We start from the raw sequence: 20,117 nt of genomic DNA, 5'->3' as shown, positions 1-20,117 counted from the left end.
ATTGGTACGCCAGAAATATCCATTTTTTTCCTAGTACAGGAGCAATATGCATCTATAATTGCAATTCTGTGTAAACTACGTGTTACCAGTCACTAGAAATCTAATTAGCAGGATGAATTTAATAAAGAACAAGAGTAACTATGAGTCTACAGCGGCCCAGCCATCAAGTCTCATTGGAGAGTAAATCAAATATCAAATTAGTGTTGGCCTGCAACAGAGTGGTTCTGTAGCCAAGAAAAACCAAGGTGGACACAAACAGGATAGCACCCATTCAATAAATTAGGTACACTTATTAGAAAAACACCACAGCAGATAGAAATAATCTACATAAAGCACAAAAGTAAACTATTAGCTATTTACATATATTACTTTTCGCCCAAACTTTAATTTGCTAGCTTTCCCATCCTACTGCTTTCCTTTCGTTACTTTTTTCTTTTTTTCATGGTGAATTTCTTGACTCCCTGGCAAATATTTAGACAACAAACCAGAACTTCTTTCAAGGTCCAACATTTTCTAAAACTTCATGTCAAACAAAAGAATCTGAAAGGAAGCTTATATAGGTCTATCTCTACATGGAAGTAATAAGTTTATTATTCTATTTTGCTATTATCTCTGTTAAGAGCAGAGCAGTGACCTACAATTTCATTTTCCTTCCAAACATTATTTGAATTAGTCCAGAAAGGTGGGTTGTGAATGGCAGCTGAGTGGATGGACAGTTCACCTGTGACAGGCACAGAAAGTGAGTCTAAACGGAGACAAGAGCATTAATCCTGAGAATGGAATGCTGTGAGCTGCAATTTAAGATCCCCCAGTACAGAGAATGAGAGCTCCTCCTTCTGGTTGTTACTTTTTCTTTTTTCACATTAGTTTTTAAGGCTTAGTATCACTGTAGCATTAACAAATAAGAATGCTGACATCATTTCGACTAAAGAAGGGCTTTGTGATGAATGGCAGCAGGTACCATAATTAAAATAGCACAGTTGGAAAGGCATTGAGTTGGTATGTTTCTGGTGCTATGGCCAGACTGTATGGATTTTTAGCATCATTCTGGGGGATCTGAAAGATCTTGCCAATGAGCATCTTTGGCCCTTTTTATTTCCTTTCTAGTACTAGTAACAGTTTGCAATAATTTTATTTTTGGTTTGTTCTCCTAGGACAATATAAGCTCCAGGAGGGCAGAGACCACACCTGTGTATTCACTGTTGTGTCTCCAGCATCTAGAACAGTGTCTGGTCCATAACAGGTTCTTAATTAAAAACTTGTGATAAATAAATGAACCAAATCATGAAGTCCTCTGGCCTGCCTATGTTTAGAGACTTTCCAGTTTCAATCAGTGACCAGGGTTTCTGACCCGTCCTAATGACCCAGATGTCCTTTGAGCTGGCACTGCTATGAACCTCTATGCAGTTGTGTAGCTATCATTTTTGTGCTTCAATGGATAGTACAACTTTTCATTGCTGAAAAGACTAGCTATGCAGAGGTAACGCTGCATAAGAGGTCACAGGGCAAGAACAGTCAAGAACATTCTAAATGGCAAGCTCCAAGTTCAACTCATTCTTCCCTACCTCTTCCTACCACCTACCTCTTTGACAGAGAGCTTAAGAAAAAAGTTATTAGGAGAATTTTCTCTTGGCAGTGCCAGTTCGTAACTCACCAATGACAAGATCAGAAGAAAAACAAAAGATAACTCACCTACATAAAAATTACTGTAAATAAAAGCAAAATCTGGGTTTGGAAACAAAATGACACGGTGGGCTGTCTAGGTCCTCTGTTGGTTAGAATTGCTGACTGTGGAAGAGAAAGCAGGCTTTACAGCAGTAGAGAGGCTGGAGGGAAGGATGTGTGTGGGGGGGGCGCTGTGGGTATGAGGACCAGCATTTCTCCTCCTCTCTCTCCCTCCAGGTCTGGCTGAGCTCCTTGCGGTCACTCTCAGGCGGGAGGTAAGAACAGGCAGCTGGCGCCTCCACGGCACATTCTTAGGCTATTGATGCTCTGCTGGAGTAGAAGTCAGGGACTTGGAGCCCCGTGTGAAGTGTGACCTAGGGGAAGAGACTGTGAGTCCTAGAGGCACTTTAGGAGCCCCCCCCCCACCCGCCGCCGCCACTGCACCCTCTCCCCACTTAGGAACAAGTGGGCTTGTTCCTAACTCAGAAAGGGATCTGTTCACTTTTCTGTAACATCTGTTCTCGTAGACATCACAGAGAACTCCCGTAGAATTCAGCCTGTGCTAAGAACCTGGCCACCATGCTGAGCTCCCTGATCCTGGAGACACTTGATAATCTGATTTGAATCCACCTGCCTCTTCAAAGAATTCTGGGGAGATTGTGTCCCTTATGACTGAAGAATGAGGCATTGATTTGCAGGTGGCAAAGCCTTTTGGCCACATTGCAAGGTCACTGCCATATCCATGGATAGAGAAGAGATGAGCAGACAACCCTTCCCCTATTATTTGTCCCCTAGTTATTTCAATTAGGATAAGCCTTTCACTTTGGGATGGCCTAGATGATTGCCGAGAACGAGGAGACATGGACACTTAAACTATTTCACTGATTTCTAACCTCAGACCTCATTGGATGGCTGCACCGATCAGGCTAGAACCATTTCACGCAGCGCTGTCTGTCATCTCTGTCCACCTTGTCGCTGTCTTCCCCAGGCTAAGAGTCTTTCTCTGAAGATACTCAGAACATCCCAGAAACCTCTAAAGAGCATTGAGTACGATAGTCTTTGCAAGGGAAACAGCTAAAAAAGCGGAAAACTTTGAGTGTTTTCCAAAACACACTTCTAGGGAAATCTATGGCTTTCTTTGGTCCAATGTAGAGCCAAACTCATGATGGATTAGATTTCAGCCTTCCAGAAAAACCCATCAAGTTGTGGCAAGAGAGAAGGGCAGAGGGTCACTGGGTTGCAATCACTTCTACTGCACATATTGATGAACAGCAATGGTTTTTTAAAATAGCTCCCAAGACGGTAGTTCTATATACAACAAAAATCACAAGCACTGTGTTGATGCTTAAGCCCTATCTTTCGAGAGCCATTTGCTGAGTGAAGTTCACAGCCAATGTCTAGTTCCAGCTCAAGACGGAAGTGAGCGCTCACACCTCAGCAGTGGCTGGTAGGGCAACCTCTCTCACATGCCCTGATCTGTTCTCCCACTGCCCCCCATCTGTCCCAGCTGTGGTTTCCTGGCCATTCTTTGCCTGTGTGAAGCCCTTCACATCTTAGAAACTTTGCCCTGGCTGTTCCCTCTGCCTGGAAAGCCTTAGCCAGCTCACTTCCTCACTTCCTTCAAGGTTCAGCTCACCTGTGATTGCAATAAGGCCCACCTATGCTGATCACCCTGCTTAAGACTGCCACTGCCCTCCCTACCCTGGCACTCTTGGTCCCCCACCCTTTCCTTGTCTTCTCTCCACTGCATATTGCCTTGTTGTTGTTTAGTTGCTAAGTCGTGTCCGCCTCTTTGCGACCCCATGAACTGCAGCATGCCAGGCTTCCCTGTCCTTCACTAACTCCCTGAGTTTGCTCAAACTCATGTCTACTGAGTCAGTGATGCCATCCAACTGTCTCATCATCTGTTGCCCCCTTTTCCTCTTGCCCTCAATCATTCCCAGCATCAGGGTCTTTTCCAATACTGCCTTCTAATATACTATATAATTAACACAGCAATTGTGCTTATTATTTCCTGTGTCTCTTGTAACTAGAATGCAAGCTCTAAGACGGCAAGATTTTCATTTTTGTGTTTTCACTGATAAACAACAATACTTACAATACTTCAATAGTGCCTGACATATCAAAGGTACTCAGTAGATATTTATTGAATGAACAAATAAGAAAACCCTGTTGTTTATACTTACAAAAAATCATTACTAACTAACTTGCAGGCAGGGACTATGTTTTCTCTCCCTAACAGAAGCGATAAGACTGCAGTGGAGAAGCCCCAGATTTCTAAGCATCCTGTTAGCGCTTCAGGCTCACACCTTCACTTCTCAGGCGCTCCTGGGGCTTTGCAGCAGTCATTTCATTTGCTTTCAGGCCAGCGGGTTCAAGAGTTTCCTTTCCACTAGAGAGGAATCTAGGGCTCAGGAGGACAGTCATTAGCCTGCCACCAGAGAATCCCAGTTTCCCCCGCTGCTGTTCACCAAACTGTGTCTAAATATAACAAAGGGGCTTATGCTGGTCTGGAATTATCTCTCTTGTCACGTCAGTCCCGCCCCACACCCCCCTCTCCTCTGCGTCTTGGTCTGGGCCCTCCAAGGTGGGGGTCTAAGCTCACCGCCCCGCGGGCAGCCTCACAAATGGAGCAGCCGCTCACCTGCACGTTCCTGTTCAGGCTGACTGCCGGGAAGAACAGGCCCTCCACGTTCTCAAAGGCGATGGGACCTTGCTGTTCGTCGTTGATAAAAAACGTCAAGGTTTTTCTATTGAAGTCGAGGAGGACCCCAATTGTGGCCCCCTTTGTGATCCCTCCCTCAGTTCTGTGGAAAAAGAAAACATGGGGTTTCACTTGCCTGTCCTCCTTCTAGAAGCTGTTTGTATGGTTAAAGCAGTATTTCTTAACCTGTTTAAAATTATCATTCACTACCCCCAGAGCCTTTTAACACATTTTTCCTCTTAGTGACCCCTCTTCACATACAATTTTAATGCCACAGATACACTGTTTATCTACTTATGTGCTGTATGTATAGCTGTGTTGTGCTGTGCTCAGTCGCTTTAGTCATGTCTGACTCTTTGTGACCCTATGGATCATAGCCCTTCAGGCACCTCTGTCCATGGGATTCTGGGATTCTCCAGGCAAGAATAATGGACTTGGTTGCCAGGCCCTCCTTCAGGGGATCTTCCCACCCAAAGATCAAACCCACGTCTCTTCTGTCTCCTGCTTTATATAAAAAAGTCTCCTGCATTGGCAGGTGGATTCTTTACTCACGCCACCTGGGAAGCCCATGTATATAAAAACGTAAAATCTGCTCGCTCCCTGAACCAGTTCTCATGCGCTGCTCTGCTGTTGCTAAGAGAGAATGCCTTCACATGGAGACACAAGCATCAAAGGCCAGGAACAAAAAGTAGCCTTTAGGCTATCAGAACTTTGCCTAGAGCTGTGTCTCAAGTTGTGAATTAAGCCTCATTCAATCCAAAATGATTTAATTTGAAAGTCAAAGTAAAGAGGCACTTAAGCTGAACCTAGAACACATGCATGAAAAATTGGATATGGGGCCTCATGCTATCCATTAAGCAGAAAAACTCATTCCAGAAAGATGGTAATTTGGGGCATACTGAAATTGAATTGAGAAGCTGGAGGCTCTCCATAAAATGGCAACATTGAAGAGGAATCTCCTCTCTGTAAGGTGAAATAATTATACTCTAGGAGCTGGAGTGATTGTCATTGGAAACAAAGCATTGTGTCTTATGCTTTAACTGATGGTTTCATAAAGCCACTAAGCCTAGACAATCAGATTTGTCCTTTTCCTCCTCACTGAGATCTATCTAGCAGTACAGAACTTCAGCCTCACAGACATGTGAGAGTGTTTTTCTTTTCCCCTTGGGATGCAGAACACAGAGTGCACACAGTCGTTAAAAACACCGGGGTATCAATTGTGTCTTGGCAATTTCTCATTTTCAGCAATGACGGCCCTGGTGACATGCAGTTTACATGCAAGGGGATGTGTTCTGCTTTAAGAAACTGTTTCTCTGCATAGTATGGCAGTTGCATTATTACCCCTTCATTCCAAAATAAAGAAGTTGGAAGGGAAAAGTAAGTGGGGTACATGGGTGATGGCATCAGGGAGCTGGCGACAGAGGGTCCCTCAAATGTGAATCCCTGAAGGTAACAGCTTCTCTGCACATAGTAGGATTTGAGACCAGGCTGGAATGGCATGTGTATGTTGCAAGTGAAAAGGGAAAAAATGAGGAATCTTTTTCTTTCCTGTTCCTGAGAACCAGGAAGATAAAGAGAACAGTGAGCAGGCCTGAACAGTCCTAGTTTTTTTCACTTTGACTGCTCCTAACTCTGTAGGTCTGTAACTGAGTTTGCTTCTTTCTCCCCCAACTCTGCAGGAGCTACACTTCACACCTATTTTCCTTTGACTCTATGCTAAATACATCTCCTATCTGGTGTTTACCCTTTTAACACCCTTCCTGTTGTAGTTACACATCAGAAAGAAGGTCACAGAGCCATGGAACTGCCAGACTCAGTTACTGGGTTACTGACACCAGCCAGTATGACTGTCTTTGAAACAATGCAAGAGGAAGAACTCAAGATCCTAACACCTTTGTTCCTCATCTTATAGAAGCCCCTAGACTCCCCATGGTGAGGAAGGCATGAGCCTACTGTGTTCCCCTTTCCACTGGCTGACAGTTTGAAGCCACCTTTCTATTTCCGCTAAACTCTGTCTCTGTATTTTTCATCCGGCTTTGGTGGGCAGAGAAGGCCATGATTTTGGCCAGCGACACGTGCTCACTTCAAGGGACAGTGAACGAAGCACGACTGAATGCAGATGTAGAGAAACTATCCAAGGGAAGAGGAAGTGGAGGCCCTAGGAAGCCTACTGGCTAGCAGAGAGGCAGTGATGAGCACACAGGAAAAGCTGAGACAGCGGAGCCCACTGCCTGCCGCTGCACGACTCGCTTTCCTTCTGACTGAATATAGCTGTAGTCCCCCACTCCCCCATCTCAGACACCAATAAGGATGTAACTTGGGGATGTATTTGAGAATAAGGTGGACCAGGTTCCTAAAAGACACTTCTCTACCTAGGAAATTTGTGAAAAATACATTTGAGGAAGAAAACACAAACCAAATGAAAAAAGAAGTCTAGAGAAAATATTATAGTGTGAGTTAAATTATAATTGCCTAGATTTTGGTGGTAAAGGAAAACCTAAAACAATTCCTGTGTTCCCTTTCCCCAACAAACTGGGTGCTCTGAATCCATATAATAATAAGAGGGTTCTTCAACTATAAAACTATCCAAATTGGCATCCATAAGATTTAAATATATCATAAATTTAAACAAACCCATAAGATTAAATTAAAGTGCTCAATACCACTTAACTGCAGTACTGATAATAATGATAAGAAGAACAGGGGCTTCTATTTTCAGATGCCTCTGATGGGAGGCATTTTTGCATGTCTCATTTAATCATGGGAACATTTCTGCATGGAAAAATATGATTTTCCTAATTGGTGGATTTGGAAACTGATGTTCAGAAAAACTGAGTATCTTGTACACAAGTGCTTTAAGTTGTAAGACTGTGTTTTAGAATCCTGGAATGTTTTTGTATAATAGATATTCATGAGGATTCTTCGTTTGCAGCCCTAAGTGGAATACAGCAATGAGGGGTCTAAGAAAGTGCTCATGTCCCTGTCATTATGCAAAAAGCAAAAACACCAGGATGGACGTGGCTAAGAGCAGTAGAAGGTCTACTTAATAAAGGTGACCTCCCTGACTTCCTTCATGTTGTCTATTTAATAGGTCTCTGAACTTGGGCTATTGTTCTGGACCAGAAGCCAACATGAAGAAGGCTTGCTTGCGGGGGGCTGCAGGGTACCTGTTGGTGTGCGAGTTGTTGTGCATGAACCAGCTCCGGTTATTGTCCACATACATTGCCCAAGCTTTGTCGTCCTTTCCTAACATCACATCCTTCATCACGTCGATGCGAGCCACACCGAAGGCAGGGTCAGGGTGGTTGTCATAGCGATCCACTGTCAGCTCCCAGTAGTGGACGCCCTTGGAGAATCCGGTCTTCCCCAGCACCACGCGGTCATCGTAGCTACTGCAGGTCACAGTCAGGTTGTCATTGGAGAAGATGATGTCAGAGTGCGCCGAACCAGGGTCAAAAGCAAACCAGGCCACTGGGGACAAAAGAGGGGAGGGTGGTTGGTTACTAAGACGGACCCAATGAGTTCACACCGTAATTTACTCCTGGGCGGGAGAGGAATGTTTTGCCCCATTTTCATGCTTCCATGCGGGAACAAAGTGTGCAGAGCCAGAAGGGGCCATGAGTGAGCAGACAGGGGGCACGTCCTGGGACCTGGGGCTCTCTGCACCCAGAAACAGATGGATGACACACGACCGATTCAGCAGGGGTTACCTGGCTCAGACTGCACTCCCAACCAGGTGATCCGGGAGTGAAGTGGCATCAAGTCCCTTCACCCAGTGACTGGCAGAACAGTACACCAGAGACAAGGGAAGAGGGATGCACTAAGATGCCTGTGTAACCCTGAGACGGGAAGGCTAGTGACTAGAGTCCTAGATGGAGGAGGGATAAAACACACTCAGTGAAATACGGAAATACTCCTTCCACAGAAGTGCTCAATTCAGTTGCTTTGAAAATTTCCTCAGTGTTAGTGAAAACTCAGAAGCTTTGGAAATATCAGCAACAGAAACTAATTCTCATGAGTGACTGAGACTTGGATGTAAGACTGGTTGCTTCCTTCATCACAAATACAGTGTGCATGTTATTCTTAAAACATGTAAAAAGTATTGGCGATTAGGTGCAGATGGAATGATGTCTTTGTATACAGTGCTGTGCCCGAGTTCTAAATGCCACCTACAAAGAATCTCCTCCAGACAAACGGAATTGCTGATTTATCAAACCTGTGAACTACCTCACATGCATTTTGGTCTTTGCTATTGGTAACAGAATAAGGTTATTCCATACCTGCCAACAGCTTTTTAATGTCAACTGTTGTCATTCCAAGTGAAAGGCATGGGAGAGAGAAATAGGAGGCAAAATTGACACTGATAAGAATACAAGTCTTTTTTGATAGACTAACACCAAAAAAGGGCTAAGTTTAAAACTGCATACACTACAACCATTGGGCTGATTAGTACCTTTTGCCCACAAGTTTTCTGCTTATAATGAGTGCTTGCATTGTTGTACAGGAAATCTGGGGGAAAAGTAATCTTCTTTGAGGTACAAAATTTCAAAATACAGGCATCTTTTCATTTTTTCTAAGTATGAGAGAAATTGCTATAATGGGATTTGAATGACAATTCAACAATTTTATTGACATAGAATAAGCTGCTACCATTTATTTTGTGAAGGGAATGGAGCATTCCAAGCACATAAGTAAAAGATAACAATTACAGTAGGTATACTTGCCTAATTGAGAGTAAGATGCGGATTGTGTCTCAAAATTGCATCCTATAAAGAGATACTACACATCAAAGCTATGAAACAACAACCAAGTCAATAAAGATTATTTGTATACATGTAAAAAGTGCCAGCTGAATAGTCACCAGAGGCCTGATTCATGAAAAACCAAAGCCCTTTTTATGTTAGTTTACTTGCTGGAGTAAAAACTGCTTCTCTGCTCTTTCAAAATAAATAGTAGATCTTTTTTTTTTTTAATTTAATAAAGTCTCCTCCAATTGTTTCTAAACTGTAGAGCTTAAATTTTTATTGTCTTCTAAGTTCAACCTTTTCCATTAAAGTTTTCATATTCAGAAGAAAAGGAGAAAAATTCATCCAACTGAAGTGGAGAAATCACTGAATCTTGATAAAGCTCCATTCTACATCACTATTCCATGTTCTTCTAACTCTGGTTGTGACAAAAGGCCTTTACTGTGACTTGGGCCCGAGTCAGATGATAATTATAGAATTAAATATGTGATGTAATCCATATGTTAATAAAGACATCTGGTAATTATTAATAATGACATTAAATAAACGTAGGTAAAACAAAAATGACCTCCTCTCTTTCTTAGATTGTTTTACTACATCATCCTTTTCACCTAAGGGAGGGGAGCCAGCATGGTGGCTGATGGGGGTGGAGTGACCTCAGAAATACATTAGAATCACCTGTGGAACTCTTGCACCCACCTCCCCCTTCCTTAATATTTGTATACTCTTACCTCTTCCATGAGAAGCTTCATCAGGGTGGATGAAGCATTCTATTCTTAAAATGTTCAAAGGCGTGTGAACTACAATTTAAAGTGGTATCAGTGACTGAAATGTGTTTTTGATGAGCACCAGGATATCTCCTAGAAAGGATCTTTTTTTTTTTCAAGTCAGTAAGGCCTTTATGTGCTAAATGAAGGATAATACACTGAATTAAAATAATTTTAAAAGAATTAAGAAAGCACCTTAGAAGGGACTAATGATTGAATTAAAAACAAAATGTAAAGATTATGACCTTACTTTTGGTTACTTTATTTTTCTCTGAGATGAATTCATATGCAAAAATGGCTGATAACTTATGTTTAGTTTCTATCAATTATCATCTCAATTCCTATTCACAGGTGAGAACTTAGTGAGTATGGAACACATGAGCTTTAAAACTATATCTCATCCAGCTTTGGAAATAAATCTGCAGAATGTGAATAGGGCTTTTAAATTTTTTAAATGAATCATGCCTTGTGCAAATCTTCTTCAAAACAAGCTATCTGAAATCTTTTGACACTACTTTAAATACACCATCGTACATTTAAGGTTCAACGGTACAACAATGGTGTCAAATACAGCCATCAAATATCCCCAAACCCACATTTCATTTTATTCTTGAGACAATATACATTACAAAGACTATAACAATATTTCAGTACATTAGACACGAGTGAAGAGAGTTCCATAACAAAGCATGTTTAAAAGCCAATAGTGCACAGAGAAACAAGAAACATAAAAGCACAAAGGAAAACAGTCATTTTAAGGAGAGCTTGAAGTCCCTGCATCCTTTTTGCACTGTCATGCTGTGGCCTTCTTCATTCCAGGATGTGGGATGAGCAAACAGAATAAAATAACAAACAAAAGAAGCCTCCGGAAATGTAAAATGTGCATCATGTGTAGCCCTGATTACAATATAGTCCTGAAGAGATCAAATAGGTCTGCGTCTTAGATATTTTAAGATTCTATTTTCTAGACAGAGTTCATGGAATAGTATCACTAGTCCAACTTGAAACCTGAAACCCTGTCACAACCCTCTCAGCTGTGGGAAACTTTGGGAGGCCTGACTTCTCAGTGACTCCCAGCTTTGGGCCTTAGGCTAGTTAAGGCTTTCTGATTTAGCTGGTGATTGTTCCTTCCTTTTGCTTAGAAAAAAATCAGCCTTGAGTACACTGTCTGACCAGTGAGCAAGGCTTTTGCAGAAAATACTTTCACTTTCTGCTCTCTGGTTTGCCTGCTTTGCATGATGCATTCTGCTGTCGGCAAGTTTTTAACTTTTTTTCAGTAGAGATCTCTTGAGTCTATGTTTAATCAGACCACTCCAGGCTGGATGCACTGATCCAGTCTCCCAGACACAGCTGGTTTCCTGGATAGGGCAGGGTTGCAAACCTCCGAACTAAGGCCACGGCCTCCCCTCAGCCAGCACCTGTGCGTGCTACGCCATGGCATGTGATGACAGAGCAGGGTTCCCACGGTGGTGCTACCAGCTTGTGCAAAAAGAACAACTTCACTCATCACTTTTCAACACCATTATATACACTGACCACAGCTTGATGTTAATCCTCACACCACACAAACAAGAAAGCCACAAATCTCCCATCATCCAAATGCTCCTCATACCGGAAGCAGGCCACAGACACAGAGATTAGCTCATAGCTCACTGCCCTCCGCACGCACATGAACAGCAAGAACAAAACAGGTATTTCCGAGATGCCGTCAAGGCACAGAGATCAAGAGGAAAGGTCAGACGAGCTCGGCTCACCCGGTGCATTGAGAGACTGTAAAGAGGAATGCAAGCTCAGCTGGTGGGGTGAGGATCGGAAATCAAAGTAGGCTCTCCCGGGGAAGCTGGGTTGTAGATTAAGGGTGGAGGAGAAAGGACTCATTCTACGGAGCGGCAATCTTTCCGAAGGCACTGGAAAAGGGACTGTCTGTTCTTCTGAGTCTGTGTCTAAATGTAAGATCAATGCAAACTAGAGATCAGAAATCTGCCACCTGCCGTGCACGCTTCCCCAAGACCTGCCTCACGAATGCATTTTCACAAAGCCTCATCCACCCCATAGAGGCCAATGTGGTTTAGGGAATTCTCGGCAGGACAGAACTCAAACCAGAGGATACTTCAAATATCACAAACAATTGTCTTCATTTTCCCTTGATTTTTATGGGTATAGAAAGTATTGGAAGTTTCCTTTTAATCTTTAGAGCTGAACTTAGAAACCTTAAATTTACCCATTGATGACCAAGAGATCAGTACTTTACCCTCTTCACATCTGTTGGGTATTACTATCTGTACAACAATGGTCTCTATTTAGGAGGTAACGGTTTTTACTAACTCTGTGTTGTTCCATATGTTCCCTTTTCTCTCAATATATATATTTCTGTTTCTAAATGGACAAGATGGTTTTTCTATACCAGCGTACTTAAGACTTGCTCTTTAAATCAGAGAAGGACAGTGGGCTGAACAAGTAACCAGGGAAGGAGCCTTAGCTTTGTTTCTGAATTAAGATCAGCCCTTGGGGGTGCCCTTGAATATCTCTGGTTCTCTAAGAATAAACGACCACGGGCAGTGGTGAGGTACATTGGTCTTTATTGGCAAAAATGACTTTATTTTCAGATAGTCAGGTCTGGAATGAAGATGGCTATTATACCATAGTAAGGACATATCAATTGCTTCATCTAGTTTTAGAATTTAAAGTAATTTAGAGGTAGTTTCTCACCTCTAAATTACTGAAATCATTCCTTTCTCGTTTGTTTAAACAATAGGTGGTTGTAGGCTGTAGAGTGATCAGTCAGAGACACATGTTTTACCAATTGGGGATTTCTTAGAACTCAATTTGATAGTAACAATCCAGGAAATACAGATAGCATGATGGTAGTATTCTAGTTCCAAAACCACCACGGAAATTTCTTCTCATTGAAACAATAATTTTGTTTTGGTGGCTAAAGTGTTTCTGGGAATATTTTTCTGGTTTGAGTCTATAAGGAAGTTCTTCTGTACTGAACATACCCTTATTCTATCAAAATGCTATTCCATGCATGCTCAATGTAGCATATGTGTGCAGAATGGGATCCTATTTGAGAAGCTCAGAGCAGGGCACTGGCAGGTTTCAGTTTAATACTGCCAACAGTCTCATTTTCATTTTTGAACTTATAACATTAAAATTAGCTTTTCAGGCTACTTTTTTTTAGCTTGGGGGAAATTTTTTTTCTTTAATTTTTTTTAATAAGAAAAGTACAAACAAGGTTTTCAGAGAAAAGGAACTGCTATTTATGGAGGTGAGACACTGTGTTCCTAATAATACATTCCAATTTTCTTTTACCTAAACTTCATATGGTTGGAGTAAATTGGCATGTGTGACCATTTCTTGTTAAGAAATGATTTATGTTCTAATTATCTCAAAGGAGAATTAGTCTTTTAGTTTAATAGAAAAAGTTGAAAGACAATTGTACAACACCACAAACTAACATGGGCATCTTTTAGGGGGAGAATTTACAACTATATTTATCTCAGTAAAATATTTTTAACAAGAATTTTCTTAGAAATATATTTTTCACCAGGAGATAACAATTAATTCATTATATTTAAAATACTTGTTGCTCTGATAATTAAGGAAAAGGACATATATAATAAAATGAATTCTGGAGTATACTGAACTCGCGAGTAATCATCTGAAAACCAGTGAAGAGACGTGTACTATATCCAGACTCAGGGAGCAAATCCAACCCCATCATACTCACCTCTTCTATTCTCAGCACCAGGAAGAAGCACCTAGAGTTGGTGATGGGACCACTCTGCAGGATGGGGGCTGAGGGCAGCTATGGTTATTCATGGGGTTAGTAACTGAACACTAAAATGGTTAGTTTTTCTATCTTTTTATGTGAACCATTGATGACCCAGTTCTCCTTGAGTCCTCTTGTCTTGAGCCACGTTCTCTACTCAGGCAAGCTTACTTAATATCCATGTTACCCAATCTTTCCATCTCTGCTCTGAGTTTTTCTTACCTGTGTTCTCCCATACCCTACCGGCTGGGCTCTTACCTTGTACTCCTACCCCGTTTTCTCTAAGAAGTTTTTAAAAAAAAGTCCTACTGCTTCATGAAAACTGTCCAAATGACACATGAGAGAGAGAGAGCGAGAGAGAGCATTCGATCTCAGCAAGATGCGTTGTGCCTTTCTCCCTCGGCACAGAGTGCAAATGTTAGGGCCTATAGGTCATCTAAACCACTTGATAATACCTTAGGTTGCAGGAGTCTTAGAGGGAAGACATTTGTCTTGATGTCATCTGAACAGCAATAATAAGCTTCCCCTTGAAGTCCTCTAGGTTAGGGGTCTCATGGCCTCTGGGCAGCTCCCTCCTGTTGCAGTTATTGCTTACATTGTTCTGGATATACCACTTTGGGAGCCCTACTTCTCAAGTGTACCATTACTATCTGAGGCCATATTCAAGAGCAGTCATGGTTCCCTTTAAAAATAATCACTTTTCTGGGATAAACAGAATTGATCTCCAATCTTTCTTCTAAGGTATGGATCTCAAATCTTTATTCTCCTCATCATGCCCCTCTGGACATATTCAAAGACATGAACCAAAGACAGTAAGACAATATTGGAAACAGTAATGCTACACCCATGTTTAGCCAAATCATACAACTCACATTGAACATACACACAGTTATGGTGTGTATTCTATTTTATACCCTGGGATGCAGACAGGATGTAAACCCAATTCCTTACCTTCCCTCAAAGCACAACTACTGAGATCTGGAGAAGGCTTTTCAGCCATTAATATTCTATTAGTCATGACAAAGAAGAATTGGGTTAGTGTTTTTTCAGAATACATGATACGAAGCTATGTTTTAGGTCATAGCTAATATTCAGGATAATTATTATTAATTTTTAATACATTGGTCACTAGAGAAAGACAAATAGCTCCTTAAATATTTTAAATTTCTTATGTTTCATCACATGTAGTGATCCTGTCTATTGAAGAGCTTTGGTAAGCAAAAGCAGTTTAGCCAAAAGAGCAAGGGAAAACAGAATGCCAGCTGAATACTGGTGTAGCAATTTTGGGCATATCAGTAACTCTGGGAGAGGGACTGTGTTTGTAATGGGAATGTGTCAGGACACATTTTCCCTTAACTTGGTCAATGACCATCATTCTCTTCTGGTCTTTGCCTGGACTGCTTTCCCTTTCCACCTGGAACTGGCTGATTCTAGAGTTGGGGCTTCTGCTTGAAAGAAACAATCAAGAATGATCAAAGCAAAGATTGACTGGGGACCTTATTATTTACTGACTTTTGGGTTTGAGGCAAAAAAAGGATATTTAAGTGGTGTATGTCTTTTTGACTTACTGAACATTTATTTTATTTTTTCATTAGTAGACACTGTATTAGAACTGAGTAACTAAATGGGAAACATTTAGAGAAAATCTGTCTTACACCATTGATTTTTACACTTTTGAAGACAGAATTTCTTGACTGATTTCAACATGTACAGTGCACTAGAGATTTCTATGGATGTTGTAGACTCTTTGGAAATGTGTAGTCTTTGAGGTGTTAATTTTGGAATTCAAAGACGAAAAGCAAATTGACAGAGGTTCCTTATGACAATGTACATTAACCCAGCTTCCTTTATGCTCTTGTAGAATTCTTGGTTATCGTCCTATCTGGTATGAAAAACTTCATAACTTAAGCAGCCTTTGGATACTAGTTCAACAAAATGGTTGCACTTCAGAGCAAAATAAGGCAAAATATGTCACTACGAGTTGCACAAGCGGCATTAAAGATGAGTTCCAGTTCAATTACAAACTATAAAATAATTTGCTTTTGTTGGGAGGACTTTAAAGACACCAAGAAATGAATGACGAAGGCGAAGTTTCCTTAAATAATCTAATAAGCACCCCAAGTCACAACTATGTCCCACTGATACATAATTTACAATGAAAGGTGGTATTTTAATCTTTCTTAAGTGTGGCATTAATTGCGGTTGAAAAGTGAGAAACAAATCTGCTTTGAAAAGCTCCTTTTAAAAGAAGAAATGAAACACCCTCTTCCCACCCTGGGACAGTTGCACACTCTGTCACCAAGTCCTCCATTCCAATTTAGAACATTAGGTCATTATTTATAAGGAAACTATTAATACAAAAGATTGGATGCAAAAGATTCCAAAGGACTAAACTGCTCCCCAGAGGGTCAGATACAAAGTACATTCCCCAGAAGCAAAAATAGGGTTTGGATCCAATTCAGTCCTAAGAAAAATCAGGAAATTCCCTGGGATGTTATACATGTTGTCAAAATTAAAAGGAACAAAATCTCTTTTTTCTCTGGGCTTTGAAAGCTATCATTATGCCTCTCACTTTGGATCTTGTAAAATCTACCCGAATTTGTTCTGGTATGATTTACCTACCTTGAAGAATTTGTCCTGAAAATGCATATTCTTCTAAGTAAACACAATTTTGGGGGGAAGTGGTGGGCTGATGCTCAGAGTCAGAAAGAGTAAAGCACAGGCAGACAGGAAATATCTCCAGTGGACCATGTACTGTTCTTTATTTGATCCTTTATTAACTATTCCTATTAGTGTTGAATTTTTAGTATCACAGGCAGCCTCTAAGAACCACTACACCCCTGGAGGATACAGGAGGTGGCTACACTTGTTCATAGCATTTGCTGAAATAATTAACAGCTTTCAGCAAGAATTTTGAAGAAAACCAGAGTGTATTAATTGTAAAGAATTTAGAGATCATCTGTTCTAAGTTTAAAGTGTTAGAGACAAAACAACCCCCCCCCCCACCAAATAAAAACAAAACCCTGAAATCCAGAAAGATTAAGGAACTCATTTAAGTCACACTATCAGCTGTGATGTGACTGGATAGGGACACAGGCAGATCAATTTCTGGTGGAAACAATTTTGACAGTGGTAAGGTCATTGCTCTCTTTTGTGCCTTGGAAATGTATAAAATGTAAGGCTGATGCCATAGGCCATGGGCATGTATTGGTGATCTCAGGGGTGACCCAGCTTTGTGTGCTGCTGAGTCACTTCAGTCGTGTCCGACTCTGTGTGACCCCACAGACGGAAGCCCACCAGGCTCCCCCGTCCCTGGGATTCTCCAGGCAAGAACACTGGAGTGGGTTGCCATTTCCTTCTTTGTGTAGATGATCTAATTATTCTCTAAACCCTGCATTATATTGAGGGTGAATCTTTCTTATCTATACATAGAGTAGTTCTGCGGACTGTGGTGGATACAGATTGAAAGGAAACACATCACCCTACCCTTTGGGATTCTGGCCACATAGGATGGGTGGGCTGAGAGCAGGTGAGGTTCTTTTTCTTCCACAAGGTTACATCTTCTCCTGTGGGATGGGGGCTGTCTTAGCGCAGCAAGGTTTAAGAGTACAGTAGCTACCCCGGCTCCCGATTACTATAAAGTATCTGCAAAGAGATTGTGAACAAAGGCATGTGGGGTCATGCTGGGCCTACAATCTGCCTGCATCACTGACTATTCTCTGGGTTATTTGATGTGTGGGAGAAGGCGCTATCACACTTGAAAGGGAACTGAGATGCTGAGAGTCTAGTGGGGGAGAAAAGGGCATTTTAATCTTTAGGAATAACCTCTTCTATGTCCCCCTTTTAGAAAGCAATTTCTAAGATACCTCAGTCCTTTAGTTGTCATTAGATAAAACAATCCTGGAAAGTGTTGGGCAGGTGGCTCCTGTGGATGTTCAAGAAAGAGGATGCTTGAGAGCACATTTTCTCTGTGTTCTGAGCTCCTGTGTGTGGGCAGTGCTGGAATTTACAGCCTTATCTACAACCTGATTCTCTCATGATCACTGATTATCTTCCCACTTGGCCTCACAGTTGAGATCTGGAGGGCTGAGAGCTTCTGTGAATAAGTAGCTTTTTGGTTTCAATCTGAGCAAGGCTCCCAGTTCCAGATCTCACTTGGTGGGGTCCTTCCAGGACCTCAGAAATGCAGTTCTGACATCCTTTTCCTTCCCAGGCAGCGACTGCCAGCTAAAAAACTTCCACACTGGGGAGAACCTCAGCCTGGGCAGATGAGTGTGTGTGTGTGTGCACGTATGTATTAAGGAATGACAGTCATTCCCACACCTCCTTTTTAAAGCAGGAATATCAACCTGGGCAGGTGTGTGTGTGTTAACGAATGACAGCCATTCCCATATCTCCTTATTAAAGCAGGAATATTATTCTTTAGAATAAAACTCTAACATGACTCTTTCGAAGTGTTAAAAGTCGTATTTCTGCCTGGGGTTTCTGGATGAATACGTGAAGCAGCTACACAGTACTGCTTCCACAAGCTGTTTTCAAACGTCTAACAAATAGACTGAGGATAGTTTTCTCTCTTTCCCTCCTTTTGGTTGAGCACAAATAGCACTCTAATGTCAGCATCAAAATGTACTGTGCTGGGCATTGGAGCTGAAAGGCTCAGACCTGACACATCATTTATCCTCTCCTGGGCTCCATTTTGCCATATGTAGAGTGAGAATAACAAGAATAATATTTTCCTCACAGAGTGTGGCAGGCAGAATAATGACCTGCCAAAATAATGTCCCTGCCATAATCCCCAGAATCTGTGACTACGTCACCTCATACGGCAAAGGGAACTTTACAGATGTGAATAAATTAAGGATCTTGAGATGGGAGATTATCCTGGATTACCAAGGTGGACCCAAGGCATTTAACCACAAGGATCCCTTATAAAAGGAAAACAGGAGGATCAGAGTCAGAAAGAGATTGGAAGATGCTATGCTGCTGGCTTTGAAGATGGAGGAAGGGGCCATGAGTCAAGGAATATAGGTGGTTTCTAGGAGCTGGAAAAAGAAAGAGAACAGATTCTTCCCTAGAACCGTTTCCAAGGAATGCAGTCCTGCTAATGCTTCACTTCTAGCCCAGTGAAACCTATTTAAGATTCTGACCTCTAGAATTGTAAGGTGAAAAATTTGTGTTGTTTTAAGCTACTAACCTTGTTGTAATTTGTTAAAGCAGCAATGAGAAACTAAAACACAGGGTAAATCTGAAATGCTACAGCAAGAGAACAGAAGAGAGGTTTAGACACTAGTGATGGGTACAGAGGTACAAAGTCTATATAGTGGTCTTAGAATAAACAGAGAAGAATCCTTATGTTTTCCTTAGGCCCTTACAGAAAATGGATAGCTTTTATACAATTCCACCACTGAATTTCAGTATCCTAAAGATATTTGCTGACTTTCATGTTGCTGTCATTTTTACAGAATCTTTTAAAGGATAATGAAGAAAGTTCTTAGAAGCTCTACACAAAATGAAGTAGGGCTTATTATCATAGTATTTGGTGAGGGGAGGGGGAAGTACTTACATTGTGATTCCATAAAGCTTTCTGAGATATACTTAATATCCTTTTGCCAAGAGTTCCAGAATACATACTGACTTTTAAATGTATAATGTGGAAATCATTCTAAATCTACTTTCTGACTTTCTTAATCTGAGCATATGCCCCAAGAACATTCTCTTTTGATTTTTTGGATTTTTCAGTTTTTCCAGTTACTTTCTTTGGTCAAGGCTGCCAACAGCCTCAATTCACTTCTATACCAAATTCTTCTTCTCTCTTCTAACGTGATGCCTCCAATCTGTTGCGCTCTTGGCAAATAGGTCAATGAACTCAATGTAACTGTGGGTAAACTAACAGTAAGTGAGAGTCAAGTGACACCAAGGGCTCTGCTGTGAGAACATCACGAAAGCTTCTTTATCTTTTTGTGTTTTGCCAGTCATAGGTCATTGTTGCTTACATCTTGATTCTAAGATGACTGTCCGTGTTGTAGGGTGGATATCTTAGTTCTGGAGAGATGAGGGGGTACCGTAGTTTTTCGCCACTCTGGGCTAGGTGCTATGAGATTCAGGGAGGAGGAAGAATAAAGCCCATAAGCTCGAGGGCAGGGTCATGCTATGTGCATCTCTGTGATCATAAAATTGACATGCTCAATTAACGTTTTTGAGTGAATGAGGATTCCTTTGCAAAGTCAGCTCAAGGCATATTTTGAAGTCTTTGCCTTGCGTTCAGTTATTCCTTCTGTTTAGATTTTCCTCTCTCTCTCTGAGAAGTCTTTCCTTCCCTTTATATCATATTTATTTTCCCTTCAGTATGTTGTTTTTCATGTCACTATTAGATGTAAGACAATCATATTTTCTATGAAAACATGAATTAAAAACCTTTTCTTCGAAACGTTTCTACTTTAGAAGAAGCTGCTTATTAGTTGAAA

At 41.3% G+C, this 20,117-nt stretch overlaps 1 protein-coding gene, 1 long non-coding RNA gene and 1 pseudogene across 8 annotated transcripts in view; 2 read left to right on the top strand and 1 right to left on the bottom strand.

Moving 5' to 3' along the window:
- LOC148776462 (protein CFDP2 pseudogene) overlaps positions 1-1,944 on the top strand; it is a 37,278-nt pseudogene extending 35,334 nt beyond the window's left edge. The window contains exon 3 of the transcript XR_016038261.1: positions 1,903-1,944. The product of XR_016038261.1 is annotated as a protein CFDP2 pseudogene (transcript). The remainder of the gene's footprint in view (positions 1-1,902) is intronic.
- Positions 1-20,117, top strand: part of LOC148776461 (uncharacterized) — a 65,551-nt gene that overhangs the window by 35,468 nt on the left and 9,966 nt on the right. The window lies entirely within an intron of this gene.
- TRIM9 (tripartite motif containing 9) overlaps positions 1,536-20,117 on the bottom strand; it is a 115,391-nt gene continuing 96,809 nt past the window's right edge. For 2 of the 6 annotated variants that reach the window (XM_055435423.2, XM_055435424.2), the window contains exons 8-10: positions 7,537-7,840; positions 4,310-4,472; positions 1,536-2,039 (exon numbers count right to left, since the gene is read on the bottom strand). In XM_055435423.2, the coding sequence (XP_055291398.1) occupies positions 1,977-2,039; positions 4,310-4,472; positions 7,537-7,840 (530 nt within the window). In that variant the 3' untranslated portion in view covers positions 1,536-1,976. Of the gene's footprint in view, positions 2,040-4,309; positions 4,473-7,536; positions 7,841-8,649; positions 8,674-9,093; positions 9,136-11,635; positions 11,825-20,117 lie in introns of all 6 variants that reach the window. The other 4 variants (XM_088839722.1, XM_088839724.1, XM_088839723.1 and 1 more) reach the window with 4 other exon arrangements.

This window comes from Moschus berezovskii, chromosome 9, assembly GCF_049115385.1.
Source record: "Moschus berezovskii isolate FMDL1 chromosome 9, NW_MosBer_1.0, whole genome shotgun sequence".
In the NCBI taxonomy this organism is placed as follows: Eukaryota; Metazoa; Chordata; class Mammalia; order Artiodactyla; family Moschidae; genus Moschus; species Moschus berezovskii.
The sequence above is the reverse complement of the archived record's forward strand: the minus strand, read 5'-3'. Positions and strand labels throughout refer to the sequence as shown.